Source organism: Linepithema humile, chromosome 7, assembly GCF_040581485.1.
Source record: "Linepithema humile isolate Giens D197 chromosome 7, Lhum_UNIL_v1.0, whole genome shotgun sequence".
Lineage (NCBI taxonomy): Eukaryota > Metazoa > Arthropoda > Insecta > Hymenoptera > Formicidae > Linepithema > Linepithema humile.
In genome coordinates this window covers 21,978,122-22,003,906 of record NC_090134.1, presented here as the reverse complement: position 1 = coordinate 22,003,906, position 25,785 = coordinate 21,978,122, and the positions used below count along the sequence as shown (strand labels likewise).

Below are 25,785 nucleotides of genomic sequence, written 5' to 3'. Positions count from 1 at the left end.
TCGCATTAATCTAATTGATCTGACTGAAAAACGGCGTCGCCGATATTTACAGCAGGCAATGAATGACCGTAATGTTTGACGTATTTCCGACAAGCGGACAACGTAGTTTACTTTCTGTACGGATCTATTTGCTCGAAAACTTATACGCTGCCTTGTGTACTTGAAAACGCCTCACAGACAGGGTCCTCCTGTCCTTTTCAGGAAAAAGATCATTAATCTTAGATAATTCTTCTTCCTTCGTGGTTCTTGTAGACTTTGTAGAACCATCCCTGCCAAGCGAAACTATTACGCTGATGCCCGAAATTTACGCTGATGCCCGACACTACTTAATCGAAGTGCACATCCGGTTTAGATCACGTTCAAATCTAATTGAATATTTGTACCGTGCATTAACTAATTGAAAAATTTTGCCGAAGAATTATAATAAATTGTCGTAGTTGACTGAATTATGATTTGTATGTTGACGACAAAGTTTATTAACTATAGTGAATCTAACTGTAAGCAGATATGAAAAATGTCATTGTCGGATGAATCTTTCTGGAATGCAAGAACTTAATGGAGAGCCGCGCAATTGAGCCTCTTAATGCATCCTTGGGAATGAAAGCAATGCCCTGTGTCGCGATGAAACGCTGTTGTGTCGTAAAACGGATTCTGTCATTTTGCACTTGGTCGCAGAAATATGGTCAAGTGCTTCCAACTGATTGATTGCTTATAAGGACATCCTTTAATAGAATCATATTAAGGACCATATATCATTCAGTACTTTTCCCGCTGACACCTATTAATTTAACATTAATAAGAAACTAAGATATACAGTAAACAATATCAATTTGCAATATTATCGACCTTTTATTCCCTAAAAATGTAAATATTTTAATGAAATGTAGTTATCAAAAGTTATAAAATGCAATTATTCTAGATTTTTATCGTTAATGTTTCACCGTTTCACTTGAAAATGAGTTCCACAAATTTCAAGCAAATATAACTGAAGACAAATGTAAAAATTAAAAGCTCTCAAAATTTAATCAATCTAATCGATACAATCGATCGATTTGCAAGTCTCACACTCAGTTTTAGGCAAAATTTCCTTACAAAAATGACATATTCCCATTATAGTTGTAACAATATTTTTCGAATATTCGAATTTACAGACCGATCTGTTACAGTCATAAATCTCACAAAATGTAACGATCGAGAATACAAGGAATGAAGACAGAGAAAGAGGTGCGTTGGTGGGGGTCTGATAGCGGAGGGCGGTAAGTTTCCACCCTTCGTCAGCTGTCCTGTTTGGAGCAGTCAGTGCGCGTTGTGGCTTCGCCACGTGCTTCTCGCGACTCTTCAGCATTCCGCGCGAATAAGATCATGGTACAAGGACGATTAACACGAGTACAGGGACATTCTTCAGTTGCCTGATTGACCTAATTAGCCCCAATCAGAATGTCACGAATATCTTCTCTGTTATTATGACTATCGCAGAAGTTTGTGAGAATGCTGTCAACTTAAACACACATGCGCTTGGTAAGTCAAGGAATTTGCACAAGTGAAATTAATTAAAATCAATTACCATTTTGATCGCTTTATTTAATTTTACAAGCCTACCAAAATGTGCTGTCTATGTTTATATGAAATTTTGTCTAATCAATTGAATATTTATTTATGGCTTACAAAAATGATAAAATATTTCAAAAATTCTAAAATAACTCGTAAACTATTTATTAATTGATGCTGCACGTGACGGCGTGTAATTTCAAATTTTTTTTATTAATTATAAATATTAAGTATTTAAAAAAAAATATTCAAGAGAGAAAGATATTTATTTCTGATTTAATACATCGAAAAGTTTTTTAAACTAAGAATAGATGTGAAAGGAATATGACCTGCAGTTTTATATTCTCACTATTATAACATAGAAAGCTTCTGAAATGTCTTGCAGTGTAGTTAACGTCCAAATTGATTACTCTTTAAGAGTAAAAAAGTTGTTTGTAACATGATTTATCTCTACCGCACAGTTAAAACAAGATGGACTATTTGTTTCACGAGTGTCCATGCACAATATACATATATCCACAATAATTTTGTTTATTTTGCTAAATTTAGTTAAAAAGTCATCATTTTTTTCTCTATAAGTTTACATAGCAGCAGTGTTCTCGCAAAATAAATAAATTTTGTGCTTTGAAGCTCAAATTATTTTTTTCAAAAGATAACAATCTCTCCTGTTTCGAGCATGTAGCCTATTTAATTCATAATATTAAAAAACTTAAAAAATTTTTATGTACGTCGCGTAATGAAAATATTGAGATGTTATCTTCTAACGTTATTTCTGTTTTTTATAGGACGCTACAAAAATTTAATTCATCTCTCTCGGACATTAATATTTTAATTTATTCGCGCGATTTCATTCGTTCAATCAGATATTTAGAATGATTTACAAAATTAGTTAATGTTTCAAAAATGACCAAATATTCCAAATCAATTGAACAAACAATTAATGTGTTTTAAGGAATGAATAAGAGGCGTTTGAATATTCTTGCGTCGTTTATATTTCGTGGTACAAAAAAATAATATGTTATTTATAATAACAACTTATCCGGAAAAACTCAGCACCAGTTTGTCCCATCGATCTGTATGCAATGGATTTTGAGAGCTCATCCACCTTTAGGAGAGCAATTCACTGTTCTCATTCGAGTGTTCTTTAATCTCTCATAAAAAAATTTATACGATGCATTGATATTGAGAAAAATGGAAATTTCACCGAAGTAATCTTTATTATTGATATTTTTGTACATATATACATGCAATTTTTTTTTGCATATACTGCACCATTAATTATTCATTTTATCATAATTTATTTATTAAATTTTTAGCCGGCGCCCAAATAGCAAAGGCGGGCGCGCTTGTGATGCATTGAAGTGTAATTAGGCGAAATACATTTGATAAGCGAGATGAATGTGTGGTATTTAACGTATAAAAATCTGTGAATCTCCGACATGTAATATTTATACGTAATAATCCATAAAAACGGATGAAACGATGTGATATATAAATATAAAAGTCCCTTTTAAGATAAAAAAAGATTTGCACATATAGCGTTTCCGATATGTGCATTCGGAGCATTTATAAATCTATTGGAATAATTATTTCTACAATTTCCACAAACGAATTATTTATTTCTATTAAATTGCGAGAGAAAGAGAGAGAATGATGTTTTGATATTACTCGGTGTACCAGCCGCGAAAAAACAAAACGTGTCAGTAATGCTTTCGGAAGGAAGTTTGTGGAATAAAATTTCAAAGAAACTTAGGCATCGTCCAGTGCGAAGAGCTGAACGACGAATGTAGGAGGGCGGAGTGCCGTGCCCGTCGCAGAAAACTTTGCTAGCGAGGATAAAACGCCATTGGCTAAACCGATAAACATCAGAAGGCTTTAGTCACGGTGAGAAATGCGCCGCTTCGAGATTTCGTTCAGCGTGGTGTGAAAAATTCCACTAAAAAGTAACGGCTGCGATTGTATCCTTCGGTGAAAGCTTCCGCACTTTGTTCGAATATTTCCCGGTATTTGCGCGTCATACATTTATCGGTTCGGCAACGACGAGAACGAAAGCACCTGTTCCAGCTTGCCGGTATAGCGAAAAGATATCGCGATCTCAAACGAGCTCAACAACAATACATAGGAACAGTTATATGCTTTTCGTCGGAGAACTTCATAAATCATAATGATACCAATCCGTCCTCGAACAACCGATCACAAAAAAAAACGCAAGAATAGGGGATCAGCCATAAATAAGTTATTCTGTTTATCGGAACGAGATGTGAATTTATATGGCAGATTTTTTGATAAAAGTATCTTTTATCAATTTTTTTTATAGATTATAAATATTATTAATATAAGTTTTTGACAGAATTATGCTCTGATAAAGATATATTATTTTTAATGTAAAAATTATTAGCAAAAAGGGAAAGTATTGATTTAATAAAATTGCCAAAGAATTAAGTGTTGAAATTGAGAGCAACTGTCTTGAATACAGATGTTCAATAAAATATTCGATTAAATATATCTTAAGGCTACATAATGAAAAATAAGAAGTCACGTTTTGACCTCTCTTAACATTTTCGCTAAAGTAAAATCGATTTGAAATTGGCCAGAGAATTCACCGTTAAAAAATAACACGGTGGAAGTGGGACACTTTGTATAATATATAAGACCCTCCAGCAAACACGGATATTTATTCGATAGCCTTACACGATTAAAACATTCAATGAGTTATCACTTAAAGCGACACAATTCAGTAAAATCAACAAAATAGATTGACATATAATTTGAAAAAGTGGTAGAAAACTATGCGGATACAAGATGGGACGATAAGAGTGCGATCGGTGTCTCACGAGTTCTCCAAAGTGCTACCGCTGTTGCTGTTATTGGCCTCACAAGCTCCCTCAACGTCCTCATGCGTTTCCCGATGCTCCTCGCTGCGCTCCACAGATCCGTGATCCTCGTCTTGCTGCTCCCGGTCGTTCTCGATTTTCTCAGCTGCGTGCTGTCGCGCTTGCACCGTCCGTTGCAGCAGCTGCGAGCTGCGAGCTCGCGATGCCGATCTGTTCCTCGACTTCGCGCGCACCTCGACTTTGCGTCTTCGGCGCTGTGATTTACTCGCTGAAATAACTATCTGGGTTAAAAGGATTATATTACTCGAAATTAGTAATAGTAATCAAATGACTGTCATACAGAAGCGCCACAATTTTGAACTGCATTAAAAGTAATAATGTGATTATTGATTTTTACTCTGTGTAAAATAATGTAATTTCTTTATATATCATGTTATGAACTTTCAGTTCTTTTTGTTACGGAATTTTTAACGTCCCTTATTCGGAGCCACTGCGATAACTCAGACCGACAAAGATCATATTTCCTCGGTAATATCTACAATTAGTTTTTCATGAAATTAACGCTCGAATGGTCGTTTGCGAAAAAAAGACACGCAGATATATATCGGCGATACCGGTTATCTTTTTCTTAGACAGTTTTAATATTACATGCTTCGAGATTTAACATTGCAAAACTGTACAAAGTTTCTTTCATCGTTTTTTTTATAAAATACAAAGAAGATAAAATTTCTCGGAAAATGAAGAAATTTTAAATAATGCTCCTAACTCGCAAATAGAATACTCAAGAAGATTATTAAATGGAAAAAGCGCATCACTCTTCATTTCTATTCCCAGTTTGATTACTTCAGTAATATTTTAAATTACCTCGGAAAAGGTGCTTTCGGTTCATATCACTTTCACACTCACTCTCATCGGACAAATCGGACTCGAGCTCTCGCTTGGATACTCTCGAACGTTTCGCTCTGCGATTGAACGGTGCGGACGACTCTCCGTCTCGTCTGTGCAGGACGTATTGTTCGGGCGATTGACTCTCGAACTCTTCGTCCTCATACGCGCGTTTTCGCTGTCGTCGCTGCAAACATTCGGATTGTAAGAAAGATCTCTCGAACAATTTGTTTAGCCGAACATCTCTAGCGTCCAGAACAAATTGTAATGTCCGACCAACATCGTCTCAATTTATCGTAAAATCATATTTTGATTTATATGTCATTATTTTACGTGATTCAGAATTTTTAATTAGCGCACTTTTCGATTTTGAACGGTCACAGTGGAGCGTTTTTTGTACGGAGAACGTGCTCGGGATTTTCTCTTTGTGTTACTGCTACGACGTTTGCTGCTTCGTCTCCGTGATGTAGTTTTTCTTCTACATTTATAAATATTAAGAATCAGAATTAGAATCTATTTCGATCGTGTCCTTTCCCGAATTCCGCGTTTTGCAACCACATTGAAAGAGTACATATAGCAATTTATTATTGTTAATTCATGATATATTCAATAGAAAAACTTATTCATAAGATTATTAACAAGACAGTTGTCACATTTGAAATATTGTCAGATCATAATAATAATCGGGAACAAACGCGCGGACATTTGTCATCGTAGAAATGTCGTAACGTACTTGCGTTCTTGCGTTCTACGAGATTTCGCATCACCGATCGGGGCCTGTGCGTCTGGATTTATTTTTTTTTCTTCGGTTTTCGGATCATTAGAAACTGGCTTTTTGCTAGTAGACGGATCAGAAACGGAGACGGGATTCAGAGTGGCTAATACTTTGTAACGACCGCTTCTGTGCCTTAAAAGGCCGGCGGCCAATGCGTGTTTTAAAGCGCGATGTACCTGCAACGCATCAATGTCAGTGAATCGTTTAAACAGTCCTGTGAAATCCCGATTGTTAAAATACAATCCCTTTTCTGTTAAAGAAAATAACAACAATTTTGGACTATATGTTTACAATAAATAAACTGCAAGAATCAAGTATTCAGTATATTTTAATAAAATTTTCAAAATTTTTTATTTAAATTTAATATTTTTGAAATATATATGTTTTAAGTCTGATCAGATGCGTAGAAATTTATGCGCGCGTAGAAAAAAACGTAGAAATCTATTATTTCTGTTTTAAATGAATAACACGCATGCAAAATTTTTTTAATAAATACTGTGCAAAGAATATATGTGATATTAAGCAGTAAACAGAATTTAATGAATTGTTTTTAAACGAATGACAAAAGCACATGCAAATTTTTATTAAAGTGCTAATAAAAAAATGCGAAGACACTTGATGTCCTACGTGATAATATTATCAGTATAAAGAATTTCATAAAAATAGACACATAAAACGCAACGCAGTACATGAGAATGTATTTGCCTCACCTGCACCGTCAGGTTTTTGGCCGATACGTTGCTTTGCCGGATAAAACTGAGGACCTCGCGAGCAGATGAGCCTTTGGTGTCGCCTAGATTTATCAGTGCGTCTAACACGCGAGCCATGAGTCGAGGGTGCGACGGTCGAACCATTTTGAAATTTCGCGATTTGGGATTCACTTGACTGACGTGCCAATGTCACCTCTGTAAGTTTCAATCGAATGATTAACGAATGATAAAAAATTGATCACATTATTTCAGGCGCCAAACAATTATCGACAATAAGAATCCGCAGACTCTTAATTACGATAATTTTTACGTTTATGTTGTTTTTGTGTTGCCTGGCATCATATTTTTAAGGAATACCATAGATTTATCCACGTTCTCCTTTTTTTAAATTTAGCCTCGTTAAATATGAGTCACGAAACTGCACCTTGAATTTTTTATATTTTTTTACACATATTATCTAACACATGTCCAAAAAACATTCAGTCACTTTTTTTCAGTACGACAGACGTCTTAATAAATCTGTCGTAAAGGCGAACTGTCTTTTACAAGCACCACGAATTTCGTTGAGGCATGTCGTCGTTCGCGTCGAAGTTGTCACCGAGATGTTCGTTGTCTTTGTACGATATCTTTCATCTGTTCGACGGTATTCTTTTTTTATTTAATTAAAAAATCTCCGCGCTTTTATTCGCTCCAATAAATTCATTTAAATTTAACTGGTGCTTTGAATCCTTTATAAATTAATATAATGTCTATGTTTATTCATGATACATTTCAAAATGCCACAATCATGTGCATCTAGTCCGCGTTTATCGCATGGAAAATTGACGTTGTCTAATTTCAATTTACAGCCTTGTAACGCGAAGTATCATCAGAATGCGCCAGTGTTGGAAATTTTCACGGTACCGCGGTCTCGAATTACAAGTTTAACTTTAAGGGTCGCTCGTTATTCTCGTGCACCTTCTCATTCCCGTACATGTGTTTGTTAAACGCTGTGACTTACCTATTCTCTGCCGCTGACAGGGATACGCCGCGAGCACAACACGCATCCCATATTCGCATTATGAAGAAAATAATGTATATCATAGAAATCTTTTATTGCTTTTAAAAATATCATATTTATTTTGAAATACTTTGATCCGAAGAAATTTTTATCGCTTATCTGAAACACCTCGTAGAGTATTTTTAAAAATAATGTAAAGGTTTCATTTAACATTTTATCATAATCCATACACTATAATTCCGAAAATGATTTGCGAGCAATCTTATTTTTCAAAAACATCTTGCATAATATTTTGAAAAATATTTTAAAGATCAAAAATTGTTGAGATTTTATAAAGAAATGTATTTATAAGATAATTGTACATAATAATTTGGAAAACCATTTTGCATTTCTCAAGCAGCGTTGAATAATTGAAATTCTCGCGTCTGGTTTGTATACGTATTTACGGCATGCAAACGCGTTGATTATCAGGCTGCCCTGTAGTCATCACGTCACGAATAGTACCCATCTTTCAAAGCATACCTCGTATTTGCGTGTATGCGATTAGTGTGTACGCTGTTTACTTACAGTGTGGTTCGTTCGCTTCCAAACGTACATCGTCTTTCGCTCCGAACTATTTTCGAGGGAATGAATATATGCGTTGCGAGCGGCAAATGCACGCGTTACCGTCGAAATTTGCCGATTCGACACCTGTCTATTTACATTTGTCTACCGCTCGTCTACCTCCAAAATCGAGTAAAAGTCCAAGAAACGTCTACGAGACATCCGAAATACGTTTGAAAAGTTCTTTGCGGTATTCATTAGACATTAATAATTATCGCAGTCTCAAAGATAATGAGACGTTAAAATAACGAGAAGTGAAAATAAATAAATTGATTAAATTTTTATTTACTTCTTTCGACTCAATTTATATAAAATATAATGATATTTATTTCGAAAAGACATCGTACAAAAGCAAATAACTTATAACAGTCCAATAAATTGCTTATAGAAGAACAGATAGATCCATATGAGTGTAATATGAAATTTAATGACGCTATTAAGCTTCGAAACGTTGTTATTTTCCGCCTTGTTTGTCGCTAAAGAAGAAATGTTCGTTTCGTACAAGCGTCATCAGCGTGTTATTCATGAAATCGATAACTAAATTCTCTAGCTTCCAATCGACTCGCGAATCGCGACGATTCCACACGACGTCATCTCTTACTGTTGCCAAAAATGCAGTCTAGTGGAACGATTTTTTGCGCTCTCGATTAAAAGTCACCGTTGAATAGCTCGTCATGGTATTATAAGACCAAAATATAAAAATTTGTTAAGACGAGCATTGAAGAATCGAAACGAGAGCAAGACAGTTGTAACAATAAATTTCATCGTGTTATCGCACCTATATATTCAATTTATTAGTAGAAATTCAAAGATATAGAAGACTATCTTTTTTTTTTGTAAATACACACTTTGCTTATGTTATCAGGAGACGCGATAGTGTCTCCGACCAAGTTCAAAAAATGACACTACTAAGTCTCTTATTAACTTTTGTTACAGCGCGTAGTCGAATGATTCTTATTAAATCGAATTGATGAGCGAGTTGTCACACGAAGAAAGCGGCGATCCGGCCTGGAATATCATGAAGCCAAGAGTCCTGCTCGCTCTTGCCAACCTCATCGCTTCTTACGCTTCCTTTCTGTAAGTCTGATTTCTGTTACATTTTATTCTATACATTTTATCTTATGCATTTTGATGATATCAATTATACGGAATTTATTTTGCTTCGCGCGCACCACACAAGATTTTTTTTTTCAATTTAAATTTTATGGCTTATCAAACGGTTTATAAATTACGCGAATGATTACGCATTCAGGCGACGATGAGGCTTTTACGGATCACATAGATACATTCTCCAAGCGCGTGCTTCTTCGTTTGTTGGATAACCAACCTCGTATAATTGGAGACACTTCTTTTTTCTAAATACATTAAACGAAAGCCACTTTCGTTTAAACGGCTTTATCATAGAATACATAAATAAAAATTTTCACGGATATCTCATAATGTTGCTCAATTAATTACAACGAGATTAATGCTTATAGTTTTAATTAATTAATAAATATTATGAAAATCTCTCCTGAAATTTGCAGTATAAAAGATTCGGCCAGGCAACGTGAGGTATTGAGGCGAGTTGGGCTTTTGTTTAGGGCGCTTTTTAAATATAAATAAGTACGGTTCTACGGCATAATTTAGCTCTCTCGCACATGCAATTTCGACCGTTTTAATTACGCCGGCGATGTATAAAGCGTGCAAAGATATTCGCGGATGCACCAAAGGTTCCGGGACGTGGATGAGTAAAAGTAAATCGCGGCTTACCCCATATGTGCCTGTGAGTATGCCATTTACATACGTATACGCGCACATATTGCGACTGTATCGGTGCACAACTGCGAAGCTAAATCCGAATGTGTATACGGGCATTTAGGCCGCATGTATTTCGACTAGTTGCGCACCTTTTTGCAGCCGGAAACCGCTCGATCCCGGGGTGTTGTTAGCGCAAATCAACCGATCAATTTGCTCGTTATGCGAGACACGATTTAACCCTCTGACCTATACACTTTGCACTCTGTGTATTCAATGCTACGAGAGTTGTTGGGAAAATAAGATACATAAAGCAGTAAATATATGCAATACAAATTTAAAAAAAGTGCATTTATTGCAAAGTCGAGTGAAACAATCTATTTGAAAACGTTTTCGAACGAAATAATTTCGTTTTTTTATCAGTTGTCCTGTTATGGACATTCGGATACATTCTGAAATGATCGGAGTGACACTTCGTGAACAAGTGGAAAGTCGATTCCAATCGGAGTGAACATTGACATTGGTGTGATGAAGCGGATACTTCAAGATTCTTTTATATATTTTTAATAATTTTTGAAAAATGACTTGAAAAGAATTTTATATCACAATCCTTCGACTTTAATTAAATAAGTACAAAGATAAATACTAATTTTTTAAAATTGTTTTACTAAAATTACATATAAGTATTATCTTATATTATTTTTATTGCAAATAAATTTTGATTATGTTTTCGATTTCGGTGAGATTTATAACTCGGAAACGGATGAAAATTCAATCGGAAACTTTTTAGATTGCAATTGCAAAAGTCATGTAACAGCTGTCCAGATATTTCATTAAAATCTAAAATAAATGAAAATTGCTTGGAACAAAATTTGGACTGATTGCGGTATTTTGAAAGTTTTAGATTATTCCGCTCTAATCTCAGAAAGCTATGTCGGCAGATAGCGAAATTTTATGACATTAAAATGCCTTATCAACTATGACAGTTATGTTAAAAAATTAATAAATATACATATTCTTACTCAATTTTATAATAGACACTTTTTTTAAAATTTTTATTATGTTTATATTTTCGTATTGCGACGTGACACTTTCTTTATCAAACAAGTCTCTCGACAAGCGGCGATTTACTTGTCTGACGGAATTACCATACTTGTGGTAGAGCGGCTGCAGGTGTAAGAACTTCCGCTAGGCAGCGGACGCAAAGCAACAACCACGGTAACATCAGCGACCTGCTAGACAATTTGCTTCGCGGCTACGACAACAGCATCAGGCCGGATTTCGGCGGTCCACCAGCCACTGTTGAGGTCGATATCATGGTACGCAGCATGGGTCCCATTTCCGAGGTGGATATGGTCAGTTATATTTTTTTGCTTACCTCGCATATGTGAAACAATCGCGAGTCGAGGCGTGCTTAATCCGGAAATTGATCAATTAAATATTTAGCATTTAAATGACCCGGTATTTAAATCTCGTTATTCGAGGAAATTTTATTCTGGGTATCTAAAACCTTTTTTCAGATAAAAACGTTAATTATTAATAAACATGTTAAAATTGCACTTCTATCACTTCAAATGCGAAGCGTTATCGCCGGTAAATAAATCACGATAAATTCATTAATATATTTTTATTTCTTAATTTGCCGTACGGGAAATGATGTGATCGAGTTTTCCTGGGCTTTATTTATTCAACATTTATTTATTCAACATTAAATATAAAATACAAATTTATTAGTAATATTTGATGGGATAAAGATCATAGTGATGCGAGTCAAATTTTGTAAAAAATAAACTGAGTGCACAGATGTAATCTATACATTCCAGTTCATTAAAAGAAAAAGTGGTGTAAGTCGTATTAATATAATTAATGTATTAATACGTTACAATTACAAAAATGGGAATTTATTAGAATAAGTGTAGTAAAACTTTTTGTTTCTCAAAATGTGGAAAACATGATTTACACCAATAGATATAAATAGATATAAACATATCGCCACATGATGAGATAAACTCGAAAATCATTGAATGCTTAATGTATAAATACGATTTTATTCTTTTTGGATCTCTCGATGTCAGAAATTAATGAACAAATTTTTAATAGCGGGTACCATTAGCTAATATACTTCTTGACCTAAAAATTCAATGGCGCCATTTGGCCATATTTGGGAATAATGGTATGCTTTTTGGCATCTAAAAATTCAGTGGTGATGTTATATCACTGCATGCCATCTCATTTCGAATACCAAAAGATAATGCCTCAAGTCTGCACACTTTGTTGCTTTCGAGGAAATAGCCAATAGCGATCGAGAGTAGCCTCGAAGAGCGATAGCAGAGAGTGAAAAAAGGACATAATTAATTAGAAAGAAAGTTCTTCGCGGCTACCCCTTGAGAGAGGCGTAAGTAGAATTATTCGGTTTGTCGTGTAATTCTGTCTAAAGCCGCTCAAACACATCCGAATAGTTCAAGAGGTTTAAAAATGGTCAAACTTCTATTGAAAATGACTCTTTTTCTGAACAACCATTGACATCTCAGATTGAACCAACTCAAAGGCGTTCTTTTAGAATAGCTTCAAGAAAAATGGAAAATTCTTTCAAAAATAAGAAAAACGCTGGCAACACTATATTGACGTAGGAAAAGAATATTTCAAAGGAGATATGCTTCTACACAGCTTATAAACTCTTGTGTATATTTTTAAAAAATCATATGGAATTTTTCGTCGAAAAGACTTTCGTCACTTGTAAAATTTTAGAAATAATTTAAACTCGATTATTAACTGATAAAATTATATAAAAATCGACTGAACGGAATGGCAAGAATCAGAAACCTGTTTAAAATATTTATCTTGTGAAACAATAGCGATATCGATCAATTTAATCGAATTTCGAAATTCCTTACAGACGTACTCGATGGACTGTTACTTCCGGCAATCGTGGGTCGACAGACGTTTAGCATTTCAGAGTGGTAAGGAAACACTCGCGCTGAGCATCTCGATGTTGGCGAGGATCTGGAAGCCTGACACATATTTCTATAACGGCAAACACAGTTACTTACATACGATCACCAGCCCGAATAAGTTCGTCAGGCTTTACCAGGACGGCAGAGTACTTTACAGCTCAAGGTATGTGCTATTGCAATTAATATCTTGATATTGCCATAAAAACCTTTCTTTCAAAAACACGCCTAATTTTTCCAGAAATCTTATATAATAATTAAATTACGGGTCAAAATATTTCGTATAATCGTAATGTAATATAAGTTGGAACATTGAATTAAAGCACGATTTTAATATGAAGAATTAATATAAAGAAAGGAAATTCAGTGCTCTAAATCCATTCTGAATCAAAATTTGCTATTACGAAAGTAATAGACTGTTCTGTTATCCTTTCATAAAAATATCTTAAGAAGCGCAACGATCTCTCAAAAATCGATTGCACGAACGTTGTATGATTTATGTTCCGGAACTTTGCTTGAATTTTATCTTTTATTACTGCCAGCCGCTTATGAAGCCCATTTCCTTCCTCTCTATCATATCTTTTTCTTTTCTTCAAAATTACTATCTGCTTTAACATGCTATAATAACATGCTATTAATTATAAACAAATTTTTATCTAATTTCAAGAATTTTGCAAAGTTGAGAGAAATTGACAGCGTTAAGATTGTAAAGCAATGTGAAGAAAGAAATTAATTTCTCGCGAAATTTTGGCTGACTTACAATCTATTAACAGCGCGTAATCTCATTATCTGAACGATGTGACGAGACGATCGAAACGAGTATGTCGGCGTTCACCTCGAGACCGAATCTCTGCAAATCTTTTCTCGGCGACGTGACATATGCATAGTCTGACGCATCTCGAACTCGAGAGTCAATTCTGCCGTGTACAATAGGGCCGATCCGGAAGACTAGGTCAAGAGAAAAGGAACGGGTTGAAAAAGCGAAAACGGGTACATCGTTCGATCTTACATCCCTCTGTAATTTATATTCGAATTGCACCAACAGCGTGAATGAAGCACAATAATTTTAACAATGTGGAGTGATGCGATATTGCGACCGCGGCTTCGCAGTCCCCAGCACATATACAAGCTGAGAAAAGCGTCCATGTGCACTCAGCACTCGGCTCTCAGCTAGTAGAAGAGAGTAGACGTACCGTTTTCTGTCTTGCTTCTATCGAGCTGGCAAGAGTGGACGATAAATGCCAAGATGCAAGCATTTCTAATTGAGTAAGGCGAGCTGCTAGAACATTAGAGTGTCAGAGACTTGTTTTTTTGCCATTTTTTTTCTTTTTTACGTGTGCGTTACTAACAATGTACAATCAAATAAATTATTAGATAATTTTTTTGGCTAAAAAATATTATTTTATATTTATTTGCATATATTAAACTAATAACTCCAGAAATAATTCTAATTTGCTATTGTCAATAGAAAAATGAAAAATTATTTTACAATTTTGCAACATACTGCAAGTTTAACATATGCGAATATTTTTAATAAATATAAAATAATACTTTTTGCCAAGAAAACATTATTTAATAATTTACTGGATTGTATACTGTTAGAAACGAATGCGGATAAAAAAGAAAGCAGTTGCAAAAAAAACGGTATCTCTAATATTCTAGCCATTAGCTTAACTCGCTTACAATTAGCCACGCATGTTGCTTAACAATAATTCCAGTCCGCTGTTGTCGACTCGGTGGAAGCGAGACAGAAAATGGTCTATGAAGAAAATATGTCTCTCTTCTATTAGCCAAGCGCCGAGCGCACATGGATGCTATTCTCGGTTTGTGTGTGTGCTCTGGACCGCGGTTGCAATATTGCATCACTGACAATGTGCTATTCGAAGAAGCGACAGATTAAATCATTCCGCGTTATTTTATCTTCATTTTTCAACTCCGCCGAAATAAACAACTCATTAATTAGGTAATAATTTGGATTTTATTAGATCTCCCTTTTGCAAGAGGTCAGGAATGCTAAAATAATGAAATAGTATTACATTCACCCTTGTCGAGCTGGCCTTGCACAAATAAAAAAACCAATAGCGCAAAATTATAAGCTATTTATGAGCTTTTATATTCCGCAAATTAAAATTTTCGAGCTCGTCGCACTGAGCATGAATTTAATGTTTTTTGTGGGGGGGGGGGGAGCTGAGTCAATATCGATTAAGGGTTGTTTGAGGACTAAGGGGGTGAGCTTAAAAATCGAAACTATATCAGTTCAAAAGCTTATAAATAGCTCTTAATTCTACCGCAAAGATTGATTCAATATTTTTATTTTTAAGCGGTGGGGGGGGGGGGGGGGCTGAGTCGATATCGACCCCGTGACGAGCTCAAAAATTTTAATTTGCGGAATATGAAAGCTCATAAATTGCTTATAATTTTGCGCTATTGGTTTTTTTATTTGTGCAAGGTGGGCGAGCCAGCTCGACAAGGGTATTACATTCTATCTATTGACTATGTTAAAAAATTCTTCAATTAACCTGTTCCAGTTTGATATAATAGACGCGATTATCGATTTTGCTGCAATTGTCTTGTTCGTTTTTTTTATTCAAAAATTAAAAAAATACCGACAAAATGCCTTATCACTTGGTAGACGCTTATGAATTAATGCGGAGGTCTTTTCGATGAAAAAGAAACAGAAACTTTTGTGCAATTGCTATTTCATCTCGAGCGTTCTTTGAAGAAAAAAAAAAAAGAAAAACGAGATTTCGTGTACCTTTTCCCGACCGTAATCGACCGGACCCATTTGAACTGGAAAACGTCCGTGATCACGTCCGTGGTGGTATTTACTCGACACTTTATTAGTTGCTACTACCTTTTGTCCGGCCAGCGAGGCTCATCTTAAACGGTAAAGGTCTGCCGGGATTCGCCGATTTCGAGATTTACGGACAAATTTTGATCAAGCTAAGGAAACAATCCTTATGAATCGTATTTGTAATCATATTTGTTGTGCAATATATTATCATATATATTACCTGTATAACAGACTTGAATGTCAATTCGTTTCGCATGACAGCATTATGAAGCTTCACGTCGACGCGACTAGAAAAGAAAATTCAAAGTAGATTATAGTAAAATAATGAAAGATGTATACTAGAATTCACAGGCACATGAGTATTTTTTGCACATTTTACAGAATATTTATGAAATAAATATTTAAAAAATATAATAAATAAATATTCAAACAAATTGAGAAAGAAGAAAATTGATAAATTATATTGTTATAAATTTACGTACGTTTAAGTTTGGGAAAAAGCCACTTTATTCAAGATATTTGCATTGATCGCAAACGGCATCATACTTTTCTTCGATTAAGTGTTAATTCGTAACAGTTCGATTAAATTGTAGCAGTTGATACTGCTTCCGTTTTTTATTTCGCATTTTCTACCACACGATGAAAAAAGAATTAATTCTCGTCCCAAAACACACTTAAAAGCTAAAGTTAACGAAGTTTTGCGTTGAAAAATCAAGAATTCTACATTTTATTCGTGACTGCCGTGAACACCATGGAGAATCAAGTGCGATTGTGAGATTTGCATTTAAATTAATGCCATCGCAAACGGCCAGCTGTTTTGTGGAATCCTACGATTAACGTACGACGTTACGTAATGTTAAACTGATTAAGAATTTCTTATCTTTTAAGACGTACATATCCGTTATTTTTCAAGCGCATTTGGAATTTGTTATATAAAATAGCAATTTTTAATTATTTTTCTGAAGAAAATGGAAGGTTTTCACATAGGAAGTTGCGCAAACATTCCCTTTCGAAGTGCTTTTGCATTTATATTGCATAACATTAACATCCAAACAATAGAATGTAAAGTTTAAAGGCTAAACGTTAGAGATAGATGCGAGAAAACGTTTGCGCTATAATAGCATCGCTGCGATATGCGTTCAATTCTCATATTCGAAATAGACTGAAGCTCGACTTTATCGCTGTATATTGAGATTTCACTAACCGGTGCTAATTAAACCCCCGGCTCCGTCATTATTAAGATGGGAGCACGAGAGTAAGCGAACACGATTGCATCGCGTATACTAATAATCGGCAAGGCAAACACACGCAGTCGAGTGTGAGGGAAATAGAGACGATCGAGTCTGAGAACGGGTGGATTGCGTCGAAAGGCGCATCGAGAGCGGGCCGCGATGCACGGAAGAACAAATCGTTATAGTAAACCGTTGCATTTTCGAGAGAGAGAAAGAGAAAGAGAGAGAGAGATCTCCAATTTCGTGGGAGTATGTAGAGCATGAAGTGTATACTGCCATGTAGAAGATCTCTCTCTCTCTCTCTCTCTCTCTTTCTCCCTCTCTTGCTCTCTATTTCTCTTTCCGTCGATCGGCAGTCTTCCTCTTGGATGAGTCGAAATTTCGCTGGCTAGACTTGTTTGAGATGGCGACCGGAAGAAGCACGGCCTTTACACAAGGAACTCTTCAAGCGTATATCGATAAATCGAGAGTCTGTGAGCATTCGCGAGGGAAAATAACGAGACTTGCTTTGCATGCTTGTAAGACTGGAAACATTGCGCATTGGCATTTAATATAAACATTAGTTGAAAGTAATTGTTTGGATGTGACGGAGTTAAACTTTACGTTAATTTTGATGTAATAAAGTAGATAGTAATTTTGATGTAATAAAGTAGAAGTAAGCTTGCAGTCTTGTTTGCATTATAATTCTAGCTTCTGTTTGCGAGGAGATCGATTTTTCTCTCTTTAACGGTACAGAAAATATTTTTGCTCTCTCCAAAGAAGAACTTTATTTTGACGGAGAATGTAGAAAGCGTCAGTTGAAAATAACGCAGACAATGCTGGACATTATAAAGTGTCGATCGCGATTTCCTCGATAATTTATTTATTTTTCTTTTTTACGTCATGACTGGCAGCGAGTGTGGACATATATCAACCGATAAATATTGGCGAAACAGGATGAAAAGCTGCCGGTTAAATCAATACAAAAAGAACACAAGTATTAGTGGCGTATATTTCGTTAGGACCGACATCAGCGCGTATTTTAGCGGCGATATCTCGTTTGCATGAAAATAACGCGAGTACGATTAGCATACGTACTCTATGAGATTCCAAAATCATGTTTTACGCCCCGGTTGCACAGGAGCGACATTTAAAATAAAGAGAGATTTTCGTGAGCAACATCGGAGATCGCGCGAGGCGAAAGCTCATCAGATGAATTAATTCGAAATTTAAATTTAGAATCTGTTACAATGAACTTATCACGTTTTAATTACAATGCAAAAGTAAGTTATTTTAAAACTAGAGGGGAAAATTAACTGAGCAACTTCATGAAATTTAAGATGGAAATTTAAAAACGAAAGTGATGCTAGCGTGAAAAATTCATAAAAAATTTACTTTTTTTTAAAAATGATTAAGAATCAAGATCTGTTGCACTTGCTTGACTTGTGCTTTTATTTTTCCAAGAACATCTGCAAAATTAACACGTTGAAAAATTCAACTCTTCGGGGTTGAAATCGGGGAAACGATTTTGCGGAAGCTTCCGTGCCGCCAAGCCATTCCTGGGCTCACCGTCTGGCACAGTATTTTCAGAAGTGTCTGGCGATGTCTGTCCGGGCTTATTAAGGCCAGGGCTTCGTCTTAATTGCCGGTCTAGAAGTCAGACATCATCCGGGATACGGTCGTGGTTTGTCGTAGATCAAAAGGCTTACCATTCAATACTTAACGCTTAACGGAAAAGCCGCACTCTCTTCTAATTCCATAATTCTCGCTTGAATTGCGCGAAACTTTACGTGTGCAATTCTTGCTTTTTTTGTCTTCCAACACGTCTATTCTTATATCTTCAATCTTTGAATTAGCTTCCGTCGTTCTATTTTCCCCGCTTTAATCTCTCGCATCATTTCTTTAGGCTCCTCGCTCACGTTTCAAAGTGCTCCCTCGAAGAAATTTGCTAAAAGTGCTGAGAACATGTTGCCGCAACATTGCTGTTCTTAAAATCGCCCTGAATTATTTATTTTAGGGCCGTTTAACTTCGCCGCTCGGTTAATTCTTTTCTCGCGCTCTCGCGGAGTCGGTCTTTCTACGTTCTTTTTACTCTCATCCCATTTGACTTCGTTTTATCTCGCGCTTCTTCGGCCGCCCTTGTCGTTATTCATAAAGCAGAGGAAACTTATCATTACAAAGAAGGGAAACTTTTGCGTTTGCTTCTTTCCATCAAAATTTTCGCGAAAGACAGCGGGGAAGAAAGAATACGTTTATTATTACGCTTATAGAATCATAAGTCCCATTAGAACAGTCATCCGTGCAGCGCGTCCTGCATAAATTCAGGACACAAAGTTGTGCCGACGATTCTCTTAGATTTGCACAAAGCGCTTCAAAGCCGAAACTTTCGGTACTCAAATGTCTGCAATTTGCAAAATGTTCGTTTCTTGTGACGATTATTTGCGAGACAATTAGTGTATATTATTCTATTGTAGTAAACTTCTGACAAATTTTTCAGAATTCAAAAATCTGCAATTGTCTGGCAACGTGATAAAAATTCAAGGAATGATCGATTCGTGAATAGAACAACGAGAAACCAAGTTTGTCTCTTGAACGCAGCGGATTATTCTTCGGCCGAAATATCAATGTGGGCCGAAAAACATTAGGCCAAATTGCGTATCTGAACGACTATATTTCTATCGATCACGCGCAGTATTTTCGATCGATGCCGACATATGTCGCTCAGCCATTCACATTTCAATGCTTGTATTGATTTGAATTTCTCTCGATTTTTTGTTTCCGGAATGTTGCAATTTAAATATGCGATCGTGGCGTTCGCCCACATTCTATTCGGATAAAGCCCGGCGTAGGGTCTCAATATCGAGATCTTTTTTTCAATGGCGTCGTTAGGCGACAGAAGTCGCCTAATTTGAACCTACCGGAGATAAAAAGCAGCCGCAACCGAAGCAGCAACCGAAAATCGTTGGAAGCAAATTGCCCAAGTCGTATCGTTCGGCAAAACGTCGGCAGTCTCGAAATATTTTTCACGTACATTGTCGAAATACGTGAGACGCATACTCGATGTATAACGAAAGAAGATTTTCTTCTTTTCAAAGTTTCAGAAGATTTTAAACTTCAACTTCTTTCAACATTTATATCTTAATAATGCGCTAACTTAATTTTTTTTCAATAATTAGACGAAAGAGAAAGCACTTCATAAAATATAAAATTGATCTTTTCGAAAAATTTCACGAAATTCGTGACGTTGTCTGTAAGTAGATTGGATCGAGATGCGCGGCTATGGTTGTAAAATGTCAAAGTAAAAATCTAAATGCTCGGAAACTTGCGGGAACGGAAACGACCGGACGCGTTTCGGCTTTACAATGCACCTGCCGGGATGCAGGAACGCATGCCTGCTTCAAATTGAGCGATCGGGCAAGCCGCTGGAGTGTCGGGGTGATGGATCCGATTAGTCACGGATCGTCTCATCCCTCGGCTCTAACTTCCTCGATAGAGTTAAAGCGCGCAATACGATAACTCGATCAAACTCGAATCGATTTACCGTCCGTTATACATTTGCACTTGTTCGCACGCAGAAAGTAAATCAGAATTTTGATTCAATCGCTTCCGCAAACATTGCGTGGTGGAGAAACAAGTGTGCTAGCAAACAACTCTTTTCACGCAGCGCGCAGAGCACATCGGAATTATTGCCACTTGTTTTAAGACCGAAGCAGTTTTTCGAATTGCACAAGCAATTAAAAATTAAATTTTATTTTACTTTAAGGAAACTTTAATTTTTACAATTGTCAAGAGACTTGGTTACGAATTCAAAATTGTTAGAAAAATAGCTGAGCTTTCTAATATCATTTCAGACTTACGATCAAAGCGGGATGCCCGATGAATCTCGAGGATTTTCCGATGGACACACAGAGATGTCCATTGCTATTTGGCAGTTGTAAGTTTTTATTAAGAATTTATTTATTTTGCGAACTTCAAAGATGTTACAATTTTTTTCCTCGTCAGCGATACTCATACTTTTACTAATCTTCCGTAAAATCTCGGCGTTAGATGAGTGCCAAAACCGTGCAGCATAATTTCTTGTCTAATTAAAATTATTAATTTCACCAAAAGACTCTAAGCACTTAAAATTATATCAAAACTGTGTTTTTAAATTTAGATTTTATAAGATCTTGTATCGTGATTATTCTTTTAAGATCAAGTTGAAATTGACGAATTGATATTTCATTTCTTATTCATTCTCGATAATCGCGTATATTTAAAGGGCGAAAAAGGTCACCTGAAGGTATACGAATTGTCAAGTATTGTTAGACGATACGTCGATCCTTTTGGCATGATGAAATTAATCTGTTTACAGTTGGTTACACGACGCGCGACGTAATCTATAAGTGGAACAGCGCGAGGCAGGTCGCTATAGCGGAGGACATGAAGCTGTCGCAATTTGATCTGGTCGCCAATCCCACCGCAAATCATTCCACTGTTCCCGGGATCTCGCGTGGTGAGTGAAATCTTGCAGTCGAAATCATGAATATCCGGCTTATCAATATTTACACTAGTTTCAATTTTTGAGCGGAAAGATGACAAACGACAAGTTTGGCAAGTTTTAAATTATAAAATCAAATGGCGGCGTAAAAGTCAGTGAAATAAAACTTTAATATCGATAAAATAGACGAATGAAATTAAAATAGCTTAAAGAAAATAGCAGCCGAAAATTGGGAACTTTAGAAAGTTTGATTGAAGAGGAAGTCTTCTGTGCACCTCGCGTCACTGTGAAAATCGAAGGAAGAAGACGCGGCGAACCGAGAAAAGTGGCGTCGAAAGTCGGCGTGCAGAAACGGCGACTAATTGCAGCCTTCTCTAAAAGATGACAATTCTTGCCTCTGTCTCTCTTTCTCTTTCTCTCTTTCTCTCTTTCTCTCCAATTTTCATTATCCCCTCGCGTCGGTGAACCATCCAGAGGCTCGAAAGCTTTCGTGAATTCGGTTACGAATTTTAATTGGATTATTATTGATCGATTAAACGGCAAACAGTTACTTTGCCTCCTGATTCCATTGTACGCTTATTGAAGAAAATCTGTTTTCGATTCGTGGCACGGTTTCGAAGAGATTCTTATAATAGCTTTAAAGAATGTCATTATAATAATAATTGCATAGTCTCATTGGAACAATGAAGATTTTTTCCAAAGAAAAACTACCATAAGTTATTTCAATCGTTCGTCGATCGTATCACTCGTATGAAAGGCGAACCAATGTATCTCGTATACAATAAATTAATTTTAAATATAATTATTGGATTTTTTAAAAATAAAATTGGTCTCATTATTTAATCGCCTGACTGTACAAAATGAGTAAAATTGAGTCACTTTTGTAAAGTTGTATTGTAAATTATTCTATAAATTTCCTGATTTGCTTGAAATGCTAAGAATATTTAAATTTTTTCTCAAAAGCATTCGCAGAAAGGTACGTTTTTTTCAGTCATCTTAAAACGTTTCAGCGGATAACTCGATGCTCCTGGTGTACTTCCACTTGCAAAGACACATGGGTAACTTTCTAATACAGGTGTACGGTCCTTGCGTCCTGCTGGTCGTTTTGTCTTGGGTCTCCTTTTGGTTAAACAGAGAAGCTACCGCCGATCGAGTATCGTTAGGTAAAAAAAAAGTTTATTCATTTTACTCATTTCATTCATTTTGTCGTTGAACTTTACAGCGCGACAATGTAAAAGTGTAGGCAGCTGTATTCACGCGCTAAATCTATGTTTCGTAATTACGTAGTTTTGTAGATGACGTAATAATCGGTTATAATGTAGCTGTTAGGAACCGAGCGGTGAACTTATTTATCTTCCTGTCTCATAAATCTCCTCGACTGGCAGCATTAAGTGAAAAGCCGAAGTCGAGCATCGGAATGAAGGGAAAAGATGAATTTCCAGCGGTAAATTGAACGAAACTGTTACAGCCACTGTACATTCTGTGCCGAAAGAATTAATAATTGAAGTGTTCTTTGAAACACTTGCCGTTGCAATATGTGCCTGGAACGTCGCTTTATCGTCTATATTCGTAAAGGATGCATGCCGTAAATGTGTGCAAGTGAATATAACGCGGTACAAACAAAATTCATCAAAAGGAATCTACGCTAAACGCAAGCGCACGAAAGCGAGCAAACTGCATAATTTAACACAGTCTTTTCTCAACGCATCACAAATGCGTTAACAATTTCTGGCTTCGTTAAGTTCGTAACTCTGCCATGCCGAATACCAAGAAAAATGCCGTTTTTTACTTCATATTAAATCAGATGTATATTAAAAATTTCCGATTTAAAAGCAATAAGTCATTGTTTACTCCTACGGAATTAATTACAAATACCATTTCTCTTTTTTTAATGTAGGGAATAAAGGCCAGAAAAGCAAAAGCGAAAAAGTGCAAATATAATACTTTTATAAGAACTATAATTGAAGATAACATAAAGGTTGCAAAACTGAAAGAGAATATACGCTCGCAACTAGCACGCTCGTTGTTTCAAGCTAGACTTGATTAGATTGACTGTCTCTCACCGTTTGTCGAAAACATGGCTCTAGTGGAACGCCGAAAACGCTTATTTTCACGATAAAAACTAGAAACATCAAATTCCTACATTAATTACACTAAGTGTTTGTTATGGCAAATTAAAATAATTAAAAAAAAAGTCGAGAGCGAGTCAAAATAATTTTTGCAAACAAACTTTTTAGAAGATACAATTAAATAAATAGATAATTACTTTGCTATTAAACATTCGACGGGATTTAGCTCTTTCAAGATTGATCACATTTCAAAGATTTCCGATTGATTAAATTTTGTTTCAGGTATAACCACCGTATTGACGATGACATTCTTAGGTCTCGAGGCGAGAACCGATCTGCCGAAAGTTCCTTATCCCACTGCCCTGGACTTCTTCGTCTTTCTCTCGTTCGCATTTATTTTCGCCACTATCATACAGTTCGCGGTAGTACATTACTTCACCAAGTACGGATCGGGTGAGTGTTACTTCAGTTCCGACCTAAGTGACACCGAAAGCTCGAGTGACGAAGACGACCTAGCCAGAAGACTGGTGAAGAATCAAATGGTAAACGTTTCTTTCAAATAAAATACAAGAAAAATACAAAGAGTGAAGAGACATTTAGAAAAACTGAACTCTTTAAAACAAGTCTCTTTACCTTTTGACTTTTTCTCGCGCAAAGTTATTGATTTCTACAACTTGTTGATTCTCAAAAGCAAGTATACAATGTCCAGAGAATTATTTAAATACGAAATATTCTTTTTTTCACTTTTTTTTAAATTACAATTAAACCCAAAGTGTTTAATGTCCGTATTGAGTAAAATGCCCGAATTTCGGGTGTCATTTGTATTTGTTTCAATTCCGATCAAATAGGATTGTCAAAAATTTTTGAAAAAATATAGCGCGTCAGATTTCTTCACGTAAAAGTCGTTTCAGGCTCGTCGAAAGAGTTCTGGCGCACGAAGACGAGGCAGCCGTAATTACACGATGAACGGCGATGGTACGATCGAAGTAATACCACTGTCAGCGATCTCATTGCCCGAAAGGGATCCTGCGGCACCCAGTCATTGGCAAATATCCTGTGTTACCTGCGGCCCACCGCCACGACAAACGCCGCCGCCGCCCCCGTCCAGACGAACAACGTCGTCCACGTCCAGAAGACGACGGCGGAGAACACCTAGATATAATTCAGTATCGAAAATCGACCGCGTCAGTCGTGTGGTCTTTCCTCTCTTTTTCTTGGCCATCAATCTCTTCTATTGGTGCGCGTATCTCTCGCGAAGCGAACGTATCCATTATTACAATTCCAATGCTGCGTCATAAGATTCGCCGAAGAGTACAGAAAAGTCAAGCGCATAATTTCCTGCCAGAACGGAGAAAGATGAATTCTCATATGAATTTACATATAAAGTTATGATCACATGACTCTTCTTCAGAAATAATGAAATTTCATCGAAGAAAATAAAGAAATTTAGAAAATTAAAAGAAGGAAAGTGAAAAAATTTATTGATAATAATGTAGTCGATTATGCATTCGCACGTTCGTTCTAAAGATAAATGTGCGGAATGAGTTTTATCAGTTTTTAGAAACAAATTTTTGAATTTTTCATTCACAAAATTTGTTTTCCGAGTATTCTACATTATGTTTGATACATTCGCAACATAATAAACGCTGGACACTAAAAGTTGAAAGAAAGAAAGCAAGATTGATTATATGGAACATGGAAGAGCCTTCTCAATCTCCAAATATGATCAAAAATGCCGAAAATGTATAAAAATGTTTTTATGCCGTAGAATCTTACATTATAGCACTTAACAGGCCTAGAACTTCACTGCGAAGCATTGAACTCTTATATTTTAAAGGAAGAAATGATTTAGAATGTCAAAATATACATTTTATTTATGTACAGATCTAAGGATCTCTGAATGGAAGATATTTTTATATACAAGCTAACTATCAAATTTCTTTTTTCAATAGCTATTAAATATTCGTTTAGTATCAACAAATTGTGATTCATATCGTGATGTAAATACATGTGTACAATACTTTTTCATGCTTGTATATATTTTTCATTTTTTATTAACTTTGGTAAATTGTAAGTTACTTCAATTGAAAATTAGAACTTCTATTGTGTAATCATATTATTTTTTATTCTCGATACGAACTTTAGTTTCGAAAATATCGAAAATACATCATTTAGACCTGAACGACAA

At 35.8% G+C, this 25,785-nt stretch overlaps 2 protein-coding genes across 5 annotated transcripts; one reads left to right on the top strand and one right to left on the bottom strand.

Moving 5' to 3' along the window:
• Nucleotides 1–1,261: 1,261 nt before the first annotated feature.
• Nucleotides 1,262–25,620, top strand: Grd (Glycine receptor). 3 transcript variants are annotated; one of them, XM_012369250.2, is made up of 9 exons: nucleotides 1,264–1,518; nucleotides 9,292–9,432; nucleotides 11,255–11,447; nucleotides 12,989–13,209; nucleotides 20,900–20,982; nucleotides 21,403–21,543; nucleotides 22,539–22,691; nucleotides 23,880–24,139; nucleotides 24,509–25,620. In XM_012369250.2, exons 2-9 carry the CDS (start codon nucleotides 9,326–9,328, stop codon nucleotides 24,893–24,895), a joined length of 1,545 nt encoding a protein of 514 aa, XP_012224673.1. In that variant the 5' UTR covers nucleotides 1,264–1,518; nucleotides 9,292–9,325; the 3' UTR covers nucleotides 24,896–25,620. The 3 variants fall into 3 exon arrangements, with proteins under 3 accessions (XP_067215820.1, XP_012224673.1, XP_067215819.1); XM_067359718.1 differs by lacking the exon at nucleotides 1,264–1,518 and adding an exon at nucleotides 8,275–9,191; XM_067359719.1 differs by lacking the exon at nucleotides 22,539–22,691 and having other exon boundaries at nucleotides 1,262–1,518.
• LOC105673476 (arginine and glutamate-rich protein 1-like) lies at nucleotides 2,523–8,106 on the bottom strand. Of its 2 annotated transcripts, none has more exons than XM_067359732.1 (6): nucleotides 7,063–8,106; nucleotides 6,753–6,947; nucleotides 6,001–6,218; nucleotides 5,628–5,745; nucleotides 5,247–5,454; nucleotides 2,523–4,650 (listed from the first exon to the last, which is right to left on the bottom strand). In XM_067359732.1, the coding sequence occupies exons 2-6, from the start codon at nucleotides 6,894–6,896 to the stop codon at nucleotides 4,379–4,381; spliced, it is 960 nt and encodes a 319-aa protein (XP_067215833.1). In that variant the 5' UTR covers nucleotides 6,897–6,947; nucleotides 7,063–8,106; the 3' UTR covers nucleotides 2,523–4,378. The 2 variants fall into 2 exon arrangements, with proteins under 2 accessions (XP_067215833.1, XP_067215832.1); XM_067359731.1 differs by having other exon boundaries at nucleotides 7,110–8,106.
• Nucleotides 25,621–25,785: the final 165 nt, after the last annotated feature.